General features: G+C 45.7%; 1 protein-coding gene across 7 annotated transcripts in view; it reads left to right on the top strand.

Annotated features, from left to right (window-relative positions):
* LOC147638831 (uncharacterized) overlaps nt 1-15,275 on the top strand; it is a 178,871-nt gene that overhangs the window by 48,873 nt on the left and 114,723 nt on the right. For all 7 annotated transcript variants that reach the window (XR_015263805.1, XM_086784946.1, XM_086784938.1 and 4 more), the window contains exon 6: nt 1,321-1,696. Coding sequence is in view for 6 of the 7 variants with exons in the window: in XM_086784946.1 (XP_086641072.1) it covers nt 1,321-1,696 (376 nt within the window). In the remaining variant the exon portion in view is untranslated. The remainder of the gene's footprint in view (nt 1-1,320; nt 1,697-15,275) is intronic.

Genomic DNA, 15,275 nt, shown 5'->3' with positions numbered 1-15,275 from the left:
GAGCACTTCACGTGGATGATCATTCATGGATCATGATTCATGGGCCTTACTACTTAGCTCTAGCCTCTAGCCTCTAGGCTTTAGCACCTTTTGTCATTGACTCATTTGAGTCCTTCCATGTATTCCGCCTCCTTAAGGCTTAGTCCTGACTCTTGTGTCATGACTCATTTTGTATCTACTTAATTATTGATATAGTCAACCATCAAGCTTCACTCTTTGATCGGCGCATTTTGTTAATATGACTCAAAAGCTTACCATTTTACTGTAAATTTGTGCTCATTTTGATGTACTTCCAAAGTAGAATAAATGTAGAGTAGAAAAACTTTTAAAAAAAGTATTTTTTGAGTGCTTTCCCTCCCCTGTCCCCGTTCCCTACTTATGGCCATCCTCCATCCCGTCCCCGTCCCCGTCCCCGTCCCCATCCCCATCCCCCGTTACCGTCACCCGTCCCTTGTGACTATTGGCCATTCACCTTGTATAAGTAGCTAAGACTAGGTCTTGGACATTGATGTCATGAATGAACTGGTGTAGAACATGGCCTGCTCATGGAAGGTCTACTTAGCTGGTGTCGCTGTGCCATTGTGAGCCTCTTTTCCAGGAGGCTGATTGGTGGGGGAGATCGGTGTGACGGCTGTTTTGTGTGTGCTCAGCGATGGAGGAAGAAGGCAAAGCAGCCACAATACCAATAGGGGCCTGTAGAGATTTGAACCCGGGACCTCGTCTCCCGGAGTTACAAGTTGGCTGAGGTTCTTGGTGTTTGGAATTGTAAGGCGGGCAAAAGGCTTTGCATCAGTTGCTTCCCATCCTTTTTACATGCCCTTGATGAGGTCATGCATCCTTTGGAAGCATGTGTTAACAAGAAATTACACCTTATAGAGCTGGTTCTCAGTTTCTGATGACAATACCTAGCAAGAAAGATCTAAAAGCCATAGGTCCTGATGGACCACATCATGGGTTAGAAGGTTCATACTGTGCGCTAGACTCTAGTAGTGTAATCTGTAACACCCTAAAACTACTCATTGAAGATGGTTCCCTCGCTTGGTTTCAAATTATTTTTAAAGGCTGGACTGATTTTCTGCTTTACCCTTCTAATTGATAAATTTAGCACTTTATGCTGTTTTGCATGCTTCAACACTAGTTTGGGTATTTGTACTCAATAGATAGATGAGCGATACATGAAAGTTGATTCTGCTCTTGGGATCCTAAGTGGCAAAGAATCTGTAAAAGATGTTAGGAATTTTCTGTTTCAACATTTTTGTTTCCCCTAGTATCATTCTTGTTTTGAGCTGAGACATTTTCCTTGTATGGCTTATCTAACAGGTAGCAGAAAGCCCCTGCTTGGAGTATTCGCATTTTATCTCTCTACCTCTCGCTTTACATCCATCACTTGTTGAGCAAGTGACTAAGTTTCATGACTCTGTCCTGTCTTTAGTTCTTACAAGGAACATCAAAGAGGCAAATGAATCTTCAAGTCTATGTACAGAGACAGTTGAGACAAATAATGAGGTAGAGACAACATTCTCTGTTACAAAGACCAAGGAGCGGATTGCTGCTTTGGGACACGTTGATAATGCAGAGATGATATTTGCTGATGGCATAGAAAAAAGCAAGCAGGAACCTCATGTTTGTAATGATCAAGAAGGCACTGAGGAAACAAATGATGATGCTGAAATGTCAAGTTTGCCTTCAAACACCGGTAAGCTTCTCTTTTAGTATACCTCCATGCAATCAAGAGAATAATCAGCATAAATGAGGTACCCTGAGAGAGGTTGTAGTTTATCTTTCATGGTAAGTGAACAATTTTGTACCCTCTGAGAGAGAAATGAAATGATATATTAACGTCTTCAGAAGGCCAAAATGACCTATGAGACCAAAAAGGTTACAACAATTGGTGGATCTGATACAATGTCTGTGTAAGAAAAGCTAAAAACAACTAAACAACTAAATGTCTGTGTAAGAGAGAGAGAGAGAGAGAGAGAGAGAGAGAGAGAGAGAGAGAGAGCGTCCCTCCCCCGCCCCCTCTCCTTTTTTCTTTTTTTCCTGTTTCCGTCTTTCTTGTTTTCCCCCTTTTCTCCCTTTGGTGCTCCTCTTGACCCACTCTTTCCAGTCAATCTCCCCTCGCCTCGACCTCACCCGCATCACAGATTTTCTGGTTCTGCCACTTCATCTGCCACCCTGTGCGTGGCGGCCCGCTCCTATTGGAGGACTGTATGGCAGCCACTCCGTCTACCCTGACTGATGCAGCTCGTAGATGTACTTTTTCTATCGAGGAATTTCAGCATTTGGCCTCTTTGATCGCCGCTGTGGAGGGCACCACTCTAGTTGGCAAGCTTGTTGGGAGCTGCCCGGCATGCAGGCAGGTTAAAGACCTGCTTCAGGCAGCCCTGGTTGGCAACCAGGGCTGGATCATCGACATTCAGTTCATGGGCAAGGGCATAAAGTTCGACTCCTCGACCCCCCCGCGTGAGTATCCTTGACCGGAGCCCACTCCCTGTACTACGGGAGGTGCAGCTCTTCTTGGCATGCTGGCACCATGGATTCTCGCCTGAGTCAGACCCATTGGCATAGGTAACAGGCTTTTCTGGTCACACTGTCCTTCCCAGCGACTCCCCAAGGAATACCTGCTAGTTCTAGCAATTGGCAGGATCCTTGGTCAGGTAGTTGAGACTCCCTCCACCTCGGCCTCCGTCATCGCCTGCCGAGCAGTGGGGATACCCCGCATCATCGTGAGATCACCGGAGTCACTCCCTGATGAGATTGACATTCCTCGTACGGACCAATCCCATTTCATTCAGCGGGTAGAGTACTATGGTCTTCCTAGTCAATGTTATATTTGCCGCCAGATGAGACACTTGACACAGACGTCCCCCTGCCGATGGGGCATGGCAAGCGAGACTTCTCACCCCCAAGCATCCGCAGCTCTCGGAGTGGGAGCTTTGCCCAAGCCTCGCCATCGACAGGCCCCCACCCCTGGGAGACCCACATGATACCCCCCCCCCCCCCCCCCAAGTTCCAATGCACCCGCACCCACCCACCCACCCCCCCACACACCCCCCCCCCCCCCCCCGGCCCCCCCCCCGCCGGGGCGCCCTCTGCAACCTCAATAATAGAGGAGACATCCCGCAGACGGTTCCATCCCCAAGCCGATGGAGGGCCAAAAAGGGAAACAATTCTTGAGATGCTGGTTCCCTTACTTTCAGAGACAGGGAAACAATTCTCGGGACCCGAGATACTGGTTCCCTTACTTTCAGTGACATCTCTGACCAGAGCATGACCCCCATAGGGACCTCCCTCTCACCCCCTGGTGGATCCCGTCCTTCCCCATCCACAGCCTCACCCTCCGGAACTTGTGGAGACCCACCCCATATCAAAGCCACGACCCTCGCCGACAGATGCTCTTCCTCCGTCCTTGCCGTTGCTCTCGCTACCATCTCGCGAACCTCCTCTCCTCCCCCACAGTTAGGGACTGCCACCCTAGGCACCCCCCCTCCCTCCCCCGCCCCCACACACACACTTCTCTGCCTGTTTTAGCCCATCAGGGGAATACTACCCGCTGGCGCTCTTTTTGGAGCTTCTCAGACTCGGTGGAGACCCAGGTTTACTCTTCACCAGTGGCAGAGTACCGAGCCGAGCCGAACGGAGACCCCTGTTCATGTTGGGATACTAGGTTGACTACAGTTTCTTCACGTGTTTCCTGGTGGATTCAACATGGCAGGGTGTGAGGAGACTGGGGCACTATTGCAAGTTTGTGTGGTACTCTCTCCCCAGCTCGGAGGATGTAGGAGCCAGTCTTCTCATTTCCCCTGAGCGTGAGAGACAGAGTCACCTAGATTAATGTGTGGGTGGAGGCCGCACTTTGCGAGTAGGCAAGATACCATTCTTAGATGCTGCGAGACGCTCGTGCTCTTGACGCCATTGAGGTTGCCTCACCTGTGGCCAAGATGGAGCTATTGTGCCTTCTCCCAAAGCAGAAGGGGCTTCATCCTCATCTACTTTCACTTCCCCTTCTCAGAGAGAAGGGCACATACAGGCACCTTCAAACCCCCGAGATCTTGCCTGAGAAGGTGTGAGCAGAGGCCTGGGCGCGGTGTGTACTTTCGACGAGGCATGCTAAGGATTCGAGAAGAGTATCGGAGAACACTGGTTGGTGGTGATCTTGATATTCTTCTTTCAGGAGCATCGTCTCACAGCAGGAAAGACCTCAACTGTGTGAAGATGCTACCTGGCAGGAGCCACAAAGTCTGGTCCCCAACTTTTTAGCCCTAGGAGAACCAGGGAGGAGTATCTGTGAGAGCCAGACTCGTCCCCTTGGTGGAAGAGTCAGGCACGATCATCCTCGGTCGTGCTCAATACGCATTGGGTAGACGGGACTTGGGCTCCTCAACATCTATGCGCCCAATGGGGCTGCTGAGCACACGACCTTCTTGCTTCAGGTGCAACAGAGACTTCCATGGCAGACTCTTGGTTCATGGGTGGAGACTTTAACATGCTTGAGGATCCCAAGGACCGCAGTGGTGGATGCCCTGACCCGATAGCCTCTCACACCGAGGGTGCCACTTGGGAGGAGCTTCTCTTCTACATCCGTGTTGAAGACACGTGGCACCTTCTTGAGCTCGGCCACAGCCTCACCTTCTCCCTTCCACCGATGTGCGGACAGGCCCACTGTTTCACGCCTTGATCGCTTCTATGTGGATGAATGGGTCTGTGATAGGGGAAGCATGATTGGCATTCGACATTCTCTGACCATGCGCTAGTTAGTGATACTCACCCTCGTAGAGCCGGGCCAAGCGGACAGCTAGCACTCAGCAAGGATTACGGACTGCTTGCTTCAGGACCCCTCCATCTCTGCATGGATTGCGGAGATTTGGCCCTCCCAGAGTTTTTCTCCTAGACAGGCAATGATCGATCAAGAGAGGAGCCTTCACGTGCAGCTTAGCTTCTGTTTAGCGGTTTTAGGAGCAGCCCCCAGAGAGTGTCTGGGTTCACGCCTAGATGGAGGCAGCCCGCACTTTGCTGGAGATCTTGGAGGAACAGAGGATTGAGTATAGATACAATGCATGGTATTCCTTCTGCACGCAGATAGGGGACAAGTTGGTTGCCGCGTCAAGACCCCCGTCACAAACTTCCTCACAGCTTTTGTTTTCTACTGATCATGTGTGGCATATGGAGCCTGACATGACATACATGTATGGCTGGGGAGCCTGACATGGTGTGTCTATATGGCATATGGAGCCAGATATGACAGTACATGTGTTGGCCGTGGGCCCGCTAGACTGCCGTAGCTCACCGCCACCGTGCCGAATGTCAGCGCTGCCGAATGTCATAGCCCGCCCGATGTCAGTTGGTGCACGTTATCACATAGCCGACGCTCCCTTAACACACAATTGGCGCACTTTATTACCGAGGAATCGTAGTACCAACGGATACTGCAAGCAGGTAGCATCAAAGGATGTAACCTGAACTTTACAAAGCTGGCTGTCAATTGTATTATAGGCTCTACTTGGAATAAAGCAACGTCTAGTGGTGTTACTTATTAAGTCTCCGGTGTCTTCTTCATCTTATTTCTAGCGGTCGGGATTTGCTTGCATGAGTAGATCAGTCTTACGCAATCGAATTCTTGAAGTAGTTATCGGTAGCCGGTGGGCTGTCTGTGTTGCGTCTGTTCCGTATCCGCCTGGTGTATGCTACGCACATAACCAGAGGCTCTCAGCAGGCTGCTTGGGGACAGCGGTCAGTCACCCGACAACACTTTGGCGACCATGATGCTTTTTGTTGCTTCCTGTTAGTCCCGTTTCGCTTGCTGCCTGAGTGTCGTTGTGTTCAAATCTATTTCCCTTGTTTTCGAACTCGTCCTTCATGTTAGCATGTGAAAGGTGCTACTTGACGCGCGACCAAGCTTGGACACTACTTTTCGCGAGACTCGACGTGCAACCCACCGACTCTGAACATGAAGAACTTGAATACCAATCCGAAGAAGAACCGCAAATCCCACCCGCACCACTGTTCCCACCGCCACCCCCACAACCCCGTCCACTTAACTTCAACATGCTGCGGTGACCAGCTGTCACCGTGAAGTATCCCAAGTTCTTCGGGGAATCCTCGGAGGATGTGGACGCTCACATCCTGCTGTTCAATGGTGCTTGGTGCGTAAATGTACCTGGCCCGATGGACCAACATCTCAAAAAGGCCACGTTCGTTCCAACCTTATGGAAGAGTGCCGCTCTCTAGATTGCTCGGTACAAGTACGCCCATTTCCCCACTTATGACACCATCCGTGATGCATTTTCTCAACGGTTTAGAGAAGACAAGACCTTCGTGCATGTGTTGGATCAGCTGTGCGGATGAACCAAAAGAGCCTGACAGTTGAGGATTATGCTGCAAAATTCCGGAAGCTTCTCCGTTGGCTCGATGTAGCCAATTGACCCGCAGAGCAAATTTTAAATTGTTATTTCATGAAGGGTCTTAGCAAGCAAGTCAAAAGGTCCGTTGCTAGTGCCGACCAAATTTTAAATTCTTATTTCACGAAGGGCCTCAGCAAGCAAGTCAAAAGGCACACCAACAAAAAAAAAAATAAAAAATAAAAAAGAATAAAAAATTTTGTGGACGCCTCGATCAGGTAGTCGTACGCCTCGAACTGTTAGAGGCGCTACTCGTAACAACTATGGCTCGGGTTGAGTAGATGGGAGCCCGCTCCGTTCGCTGTCAAAATGGCGGATCAGCGAAGGGTGCAGCCACTTGGACTAGTACGTGAGCTCACCCTCAAAGTATCTGGATTCAGTTTCTCGATTGCGGTAGTAGTGCTCTAGTCAGAGGATATCAAAGGTATTTACCAGATGCTTCTCGGTAGACCATGGCTCCAGTAGGCGCGGATCAAGCAAGATTGGGACGTGGATATGATCACTATTTGGCGTGGTAAGAAGAAAGTAAGGATTTCCGTCGCCAGTAGACGGAAAGTGGAGAAACCGTTTCGATCAAAGTAGTTGAGGGAGTCAACATGCTGGAAGGGTTAGACCAGGAAGAGTATCTCTAGCAAAGTGCAAACCTGATTAGCCTATTCGAGGTTGACATAGTCTAGATAATGGACAGATACCGACCAAGCTCCCCACACAAGGATGCAGGTTCCAAGGATCGGTCCGATCCGCAAAGCATAGGGCAGAGTATGGATGAAGCTGAAAATGTTTGTGAGGCTCTGGTCGATGATGGCAGTACCGCGAGCCCACAAAAGATCATTGCAGCGGAAAATGGTTTTGACAGTGACCTCAAGCACTCCAAGCGGGTCAAGGAAGATTAATTAATGGAGATGAATCTAGGAATTGATGATGACCCAAAGATGGTCCGGGTCAGTGCCAAGTTGGATGTCGAGTTCTGAGAGAAAGTACGGGTGTTGCTCACGTTCTTCAAGGATGTGTTTGCATGGAGCTACATCGAGATGAAAGGCATTGATCCACGGTTCTACCAACATCAGATCATTCGGAAGGATGATGCCATCCCTATCCAACGATAGAGGTACCGGATGAACCCAAATTATGCCAAAAGGGTGAAAGAGGAACTGGCCAAGCTGCTTCAATTCGGATTCATATATCCGATTGCTCGGGCGACATGGTTGTTCTGATTGTGATTGTTCCAAAGAAAAACCACAAGTTGCAGGTATGTGTGGATTACCGGAAACTGAATGCTGTATCCATCTCAAATCCTTTTTCCTTTACCATTCACGGATTCCTTGCTTGGTGTTGTAGCCGGACATGAAATGTACTCCTTTCGGATGGATTCAGTGGCTACAATCAAGTCCAAATCGGAGCTCTGATAGTGATGCCTTTGTCTAGTCTTTCCTTGGGCCTTGGTTCTAGCCTCTCTTTTTGTACTCGCGCCTAGCGCGCATGATCGCATCGCACCTCTATGCTTTATGTACTTTTGTTTCACACTTCAAACTTGTTTTTAATGATATTTTGGTTTGAAACAACTTCTCTAGACTCTACCCTTCCAAATTGAAAATGTCTATGTTTGTAGGTGTTCTTTAATAAAAAAAACCGTATTTTATCGTACGGTATCCCAAAATTTCATATCGTACCGAAAAGGCCACTGATGTGTCCTCTTCTCATGAGGATGATTTTAGGGAGAGCTCTGATAGTGATGCCTTTGTCTAGTCTCTCCTTGGGCCTTGGTTCTAGCCTCTCTTTTTGTACTCGCGCCTCGCGCGCATGATCGCATCGCACCTCTATGCTTTATGTACTTTTGTTTGTCACTTCAAACTTGTTTTTAATGATATTTTGGTTTGAAACAACTTCTCTAGACTCTACCCTTCCAAATTGAAAATGTCTATGTTTGTAGGTGTTCTTTAACAAAAAAAACCGTATTTTATTGTACGGTATCGCAAAATTTCATATCGTACCGAAAATTCCCGTGCGGTATCGTATTTTTGTACCGTGACAACTATGCTTTCAGTGGCCCATGTTTCACCATGCTTCCCACAGCACATGCCAGAGTGACACGGGGATATGCAGCCTTGAGCTTACTTGACCGGTAGTGCTTCTAGGCACATTTCTAGGAGTCCAAGACGAAGGGCTAGCTTTTTGACACCCTCGTCACACCAGCTGATGCATGGAGCAGCCTTGTGGGGGTGAGATTTATCCGATGAGGATTGGCAACGAGTTAAGAAGCGCCAGGTCATGATGTTCTCCCGTATGATCCACAACATATCGGTCCCACACCAGATCCAGGCAGAGTTTGCTGTAGCCCCGATGATAGTTGATGCACTCTTCTAGACAGTCACATACCTCCATCGCATCAGTCACATGGTACCTGAGGCTTGCCGTGGAGTCCTCAAGACAGCTAGCACTCGAGGGCCACTCTAGAGTATGGTACGCACTAGTTTCCACTTGGTTCTTAGTGTATGGGTTCCGAATGGCTGGCTACCCCCTCTTCAGTATAGTTTGGACTCCATTTTTCTCTGGCTCTCTCACGAGGATATCAACTGGGTTATCCAGTTAGATCTTCTGAGCCTCTACACCCATTGTACATGGATCACACCTCTGCAGCTCCCCACTAAGATGCACTTCTACAGAGATCACTTCCTCACACTCATTGAGGATGGATTCATCCAGCAGCCGGGCTACTTCAGTGTTCACATGTCCCATGCCATGTGGATTGCGATTGGCCAGATACGGGTTTCATCCCACCGCCAATACTTAAATGAGGAGCTTGAGGCGGGGTGGAGTGCCTACATCACACAGCTCGTAGGTGATGATATTTCTCTTATGCAGAAGCTAGAGGATCAACTTCTCAAGTATTGAAATGGCAGCCATATGTTCGTGAAGCCCACAGCACTACTCCGTAATACTCAGCTAAAGCCAGTTTCTTGGTGGAAAAAATATGGCATTGCTACACCAGAGCTGGTAACTTACATGTAGATATACTTACACTCAACTCTTTAACCCATCTTGTGGCTCATGTGACATGTATACAATCAGAATATGATTTCACTAATAACATTTGTATGTCTTTATCGACATCAATAAGTGTAAGGAAGTTCTAGAGATTCCTTGGGAGGAGAGAGACATCTATGCGCTATTGTATGAGGAGCTTTCAGCCCCTGGGCATGCTACTCGATCCCAGCGAGCTAGTACCAATGTTGCACCACTCCCTACAGATGACGACACATTTGAGGAGTCTTCAGCTAGTAGTGACAGTGATGAGGATGAGGATGAGGTTGAGGACGAGATCTGATCTCATTGGATTCTACATAGGCATTACTATTTAGTATTTATGTATTGACATTGGTGTTCTCATTTTTCATTCATGTAGCCTCTTTGACTTGAGAGCCTTGACTCTTCATTTATGGCTCTAGTGCATAGTTGCATTCTGTACTCGTACTCATCAATTTGGTACTTTCAATACGTACCGTTCCGGTACCATACTTTCCGTACCCGTACTTAAAAAAAGTTTAAAGTGACTAGTTACTGATAACTATTAGTGAATACATGGTATGTAGGTTGATGTTGAGAAGCTCTAGTGTCAGAATCAGTAGCATGCCAAGGAGAGCGACATAGTACATGATGAGCAAGAGGAGATATACAGATAACTTCACAGAAAGTTCAAGGGCATGCATTGATAGACGAGTCACTCGAGCTCTCACAACCACTTCCCTCACTTCTTCAGCTCAGCAGCCGTCCTTTCACCTCTAAAGGCACCAGGGTGTATACTCATCATGCACATTGGAGAGGGAGAGTTGCCAAAGCGACCAATAGAGGCGATCCAGAGCACCAGATGCAGATTCTTCTAGAGGAGAGACCTGGACCCTCTACCATTGTTGAGGAGATACTGGGTATTGATATACCAGGTGATGTGGTGGAGTGGGAGCCGCTATATGATTTTGATGGGAATCTCCTCATAGATGGAAACTACTCATCATCCTCATCTTTAGGCTTGGATGATGATGAGTGAATGGTGAGTCATGAGACTTGACTTATGAGCCAATGGCCTTGTGGTGATTGGTCGCTCTTACTAGTTAGTAGTTCGCATATCAATATTTATTTCAGTAGTGACTATTGACTAGTCACATATTTAGCTTGTAGCTACTAGCAGCTAGCCTTGTACTTTCATGATTTATGATTAAACATGTATGCTGTCGCATTATTTTGTGCTAGCCATATGGCTATTGGTGTTTGTACTAGGATTTGGAATCCAACAGAACTTCATGTTGTATGCTCCTTACTCATTTGACATAAATGTTTGAATTTCAATTGTTTTTTAAACAATTTTGTGTACCAATGTTGCTAAATTATGAATTGTTTATATATTATTATTATTATTATTACATTATTTTAAAAATATAAACGTACTTAAAGTACTTATCACGATGCGTACTTTACATACTCATACGCATACTATACCGTACTACACCGTAAGTCAGGGGACAAGGCCATCAAATTTGAGAGTTATAATGGAAAGTTGGATACCACCAAGGCACTTGCTTTCATAAGGCAATTCGAAATAGCCTTTTGCACTGAGGACTTCACCGAGAAATCTATGCTCAGGCATGTGGGTATGCATCTTAAAGAGACAGCTTCTCGTACATGGAGTGCTTTCAAAGAGCAATTCTATGATCATTTCCTTCCTCCTCACTTTGAAAAGGATGTACGAAAGGAATGGGATTGACTAACACACGATGGAGGTGAGTCGGTTTCCTCTTATGTCTCAAAGTTTTGGCGGATTCTTCTCTAGGTCACACCTTTCATGACGATTAGTGAGGATGCGAAGAAAAGAAAGTTTGAGTCAAGGCTGCAAAGAATCATTTCAGAAGAGCTTTATTTCTTTTTGATTAGGCCTCTACAGATAATTTTATTTCCATTTAGATGGCTGTTGCTCTTGTGCTAAAGCTCGAGGAATTGGGCATGGACTTTCATGCACATGCTGCCTTTGAGGGCAAGGAAGTCAAGGTCACTCCCATCATCGAGAAGCTTCACATACAGATTCAGGGATATTTGGATAATGAAGACTTCCTCGTAGCACCACTTACGGGATGTGATGTGATACTTGGGATGTCATGGCATTATCATTTGGACCCAAGATTTTTCACAAAGAGAAGAAAGTTATGTTTACTCACAGGGGTAGGGAAGTTTGTATTGATGCGGGTACTAGTGGGAGTACCTTACTCGTTGTAAGCCACATTTCTATTTTCAAGACAATAAAGAAATGAGCTTGTTCTTACTTGGTTTTTGTACGTGATAATGTTGAACATGATGCGGTTAATCTTGTAGATCAAGATAAGATTGATTTCTTAAGTGATTATGTGGATTGTTTTGGTGACTCTCTACCTGGACGGTTATTCCCAGAGAGACGAGAGGATCATTGTATTGACATAATCCTTGGTAGCTCTCTCCTAACCGACCTTCTTATAGGGTGAGTGTTGCCCAACAGGAGGAAATTATGACTCAAGTGAATGATTTTCTTGAAAAGGGGTTGATAAGGCTAAGTTCTTCGCCTTATTGTTCTCCAATTTTGCTTGTGCAGAAAAAGGATGGGACATACAAAATGTGTGTTGATTACAGGGCACTTAACAAGATTACTATCAAGAACAGGTTTCCGATTCCTAGAATCGATGATATTCTTGACAAATGTGAGGGAGCTGCTGTTTCCATTACATTGAGCTTAAGAGTGGTTACCATCAGATTAGAGTGGTACCTCAAGATGTGCACAAAACGGCTTTCAGAACCTCATTTGGGCTATATGAATATTTGGTGGCGCCATTTGGTCTTACAAATACTCCCGCCACTTTCAATAGAACGATGGACATAATTTTTAAACCTCACCGCAAGTTCATAGGAACTTTTTTGGTGATATTATTATCTTTTCAAAGAGTGAGGTTGAGCATAAAGAACATCTCGCCATTGTTTTTGAAGAGCTTAGGAAACTCTCTTGCTTTTTATCAATGGAAAGAAGAGTGAATTCTTCTTGTTAGAGATCCATTATTTGGGACATATTGTTTCAAAAGATGGTGTACACATGGATCTCGCAAAGATTCAAGCTATTAAGGATTGGCCAGAGCTTCAAAATGTTCATTAAGTCAGGAGCTTCATTGGTCTATGTTCTTACTATCGTCGATTTATTCAACACTTTACTTTCTTGGCTTCTCCGTTGCATGATTTGACGAAGAAGAAAGTTGCATTCCGTTGGTCCAATCCAAAAAGGACAGCTTTTCAAAAGTTGAAGGATACTATCATCTCATGGCCTGTTCTTATTATTCCAGACTTGCATAGACCTTTTGTGGTCGAGTGTGATGCATGTGGAGATTGTTTGGGGGTTGTTTTGAATCAAAAGGGACATGGAGTGGCTTTTGAAAGCCGCCTCTTGCAACATGAAGTATTGTATTTGCAGCTTTATGAGAAAGAGTTGTTGACCGTAATTCATGCCCTACAAACATGGAAGCATTATCTTTTGGGGACTGAATTTATAGTTAAAATAGATCATCAGAGTTTACGACACTTTCTCACACAGGCTAAACTCTTAGAAAAGCATCTAAGGTGGCTAAATTTCTTGTCCATGTTTCATTTTTAAATTTTGCACACTCCGGGCAAGAAGAATTGGGTGGCAGATGCTTTGTCACGCAGGCCTCAAGTGCATGCAGTGACTATGCCTATCATCAGGACTTGTCAGGGATGCGAGATAGCTATTCTATGGACACGCATTTTCAGCTTATTTGGGTCGATTTGAATGATGGTACTGCTGTCCCATCTTATTCGATTTGAGATGTTTTTCTGATGATGCAAAACCGGATTAGTGTGGTCCACGAATCGCGCCAAAAGGTTATGGAAGAGTGTCATGCTCCTCCATATGCAGGTCATCGTGGTATTCTGGCTACTACACAAGCTTTGGAAAGATATTTTTCTTGGCCAGCTATACGCAGGGATATTGAAGCTTATGTTCGTGAGTGCTTAGTGTGTTAGGAAGTCAAGTTTGACGGGCACAGGACACCCGGTTTGCCTCAACCCTTACCCATTCCACAGGAACCATGGGAAAGCATTGCCATCGATTTCCATATGGATTTGCCGAGATTGGCACATGGTAATGATGCAATATGGACTATCATTGATCGTTTTAGGAAACATGCACATTTTATTCCTGCGAGGAAAACCATCAAGCCAGAGCACATGGCAAAGTTGTTTTTGGCTCAGATTTTCAAACAATGATGGCATGCCTAAATCTATTGTGGGGGATACAGATCCTCGGACCACTAGTTTATTTTGGCGGGCATTGTTTGATAATATGGATGCAAAGTTGAGCTTTTCATCAGCTTATCATCCTCAAATGGATGGTGAGAGTGAAATTGCCAATTCAGCTGTACTTGATTTGCTCAAGTGTTATGTATCTGAGCAAAAGTCAGATTGGGAAAAGTATTTGCCATTGGTTGAGTTTGCATACAATAACACTGTGCATTCTTCAATTAATAAGGCTCCATTTGAGATAGTCTATGGGAAGGTGGTTCTTCCACCTATCTTACGAACAAAAGATGAAATCTTTGCAGCAGATGAGTATGGTCGAGATTTGGATACTGCATTTGCACAGGTCGGACAGCCATAGAAAGATCTGAGGCTAAGTAGAAAAAGGTAGCTGTTGACGAGCACAGGCGAGAGCTTATTTTCAAGGAAGGTTATTGCCAATTGGGTGTTACTTAAGTTTGAGAAAGCACGTCTTCGGAAGTGGCCAGGTAAAGACGGCCGGTTTTCTAAGCTTTCGAATAGGTATTATGGGCCATTCCAAAGCTTGGAGAAGATAAATGAAGTGGCTTATAGATTGGTATTGCCCGATCACTGAAAAATACATAATGCATTTCATGTCAGTTTGCTGAGGCCATATGTGGGATCACCTTCTATGGAACTAGTTTTGGAAGATCGACCAGAGGTGGATGAACATGAGGAGGTATTGCAACCTGAGCAGATAGTTTTTCATGAGGATCATAAGCATGCAGGTGGCAAGCTAGTACGCAAGTATTTTGTGAAGTTTAAAAACTATTCTGCTATGGATGCAAAATGGATGGACGCGGGTTATTTTAAGGATTATTCGGAGCTTCTGAAGGCCTATTTGGAAGCTTTTCAGTTGCGGTCAACTGCTTAGAAGCCGGGGGGAATGTCACAAACTTCCTCACAGCTTCTGTTTTCTACTAATCATGTGTGGCATATGGAGCTTGACATGACATACATGTATGGCTGGTGGAGCTTGACATGGTGTGTCTGGTCTGACATGACATACATGTATGGCATATGGAGCCTGACATGATAGTACATGTGTGGCTTGTGGGGCCTGACATAGTGTTCTTGGATTCATCTAGGTATATATATATGCATGCCTCACTGAGCCTGATATGATGTGATTTACTGGGACTAGCTATCCTGGAGATCTTATGTATTTATGTTCTGGGAAGGTTCTCAAAGGATCATGAGCCCTGGACATTTTAACTGATACAACTGAGCAGATGGGTCTTCCGGTCTAGCTGCACTCGTGTGTGTGCATGACTTTGATTTTATATTTGGATGACTTGTTTTGTTTTCTTGGACAATGCCTGAGATTACTGCTTATGTTGTCCATGGGCTGGGGACGCCTGGGCACCCTATGGACATGTATGTGCACACTTGTTTGGGATTGACAGGTGGTCTACATGTGTTTTGCAAGTGGTAAGTGTCCCCAAAAACCTAATTTACAGCTTTATGATTTCACATACAAATAATTATGGGTGCGAGTCCACACTCACTTATAAGTGACCGGACAAATTATTAGTTATT

The sequence above is a fragment of the Cibotium barometz genome, chromosome 4 (assembly GCF_041138505.1).
Source record: "Cibotium barometz isolate CiBa-2024 chromosome 4, ASM4113850v1, whole genome shotgun sequence".
Lineage (NCBI taxonomy): Eukaryota > Viridiplantae > Streptophyta > Polypodiopsida > Cyatheales > Cibotiaceae > Cibotium > Cibotium barometz.
The sequence above is the reverse complement of the archived record's forward strand: the minus strand, read 5'-3'. Positions and strand labels throughout refer to the sequence as shown.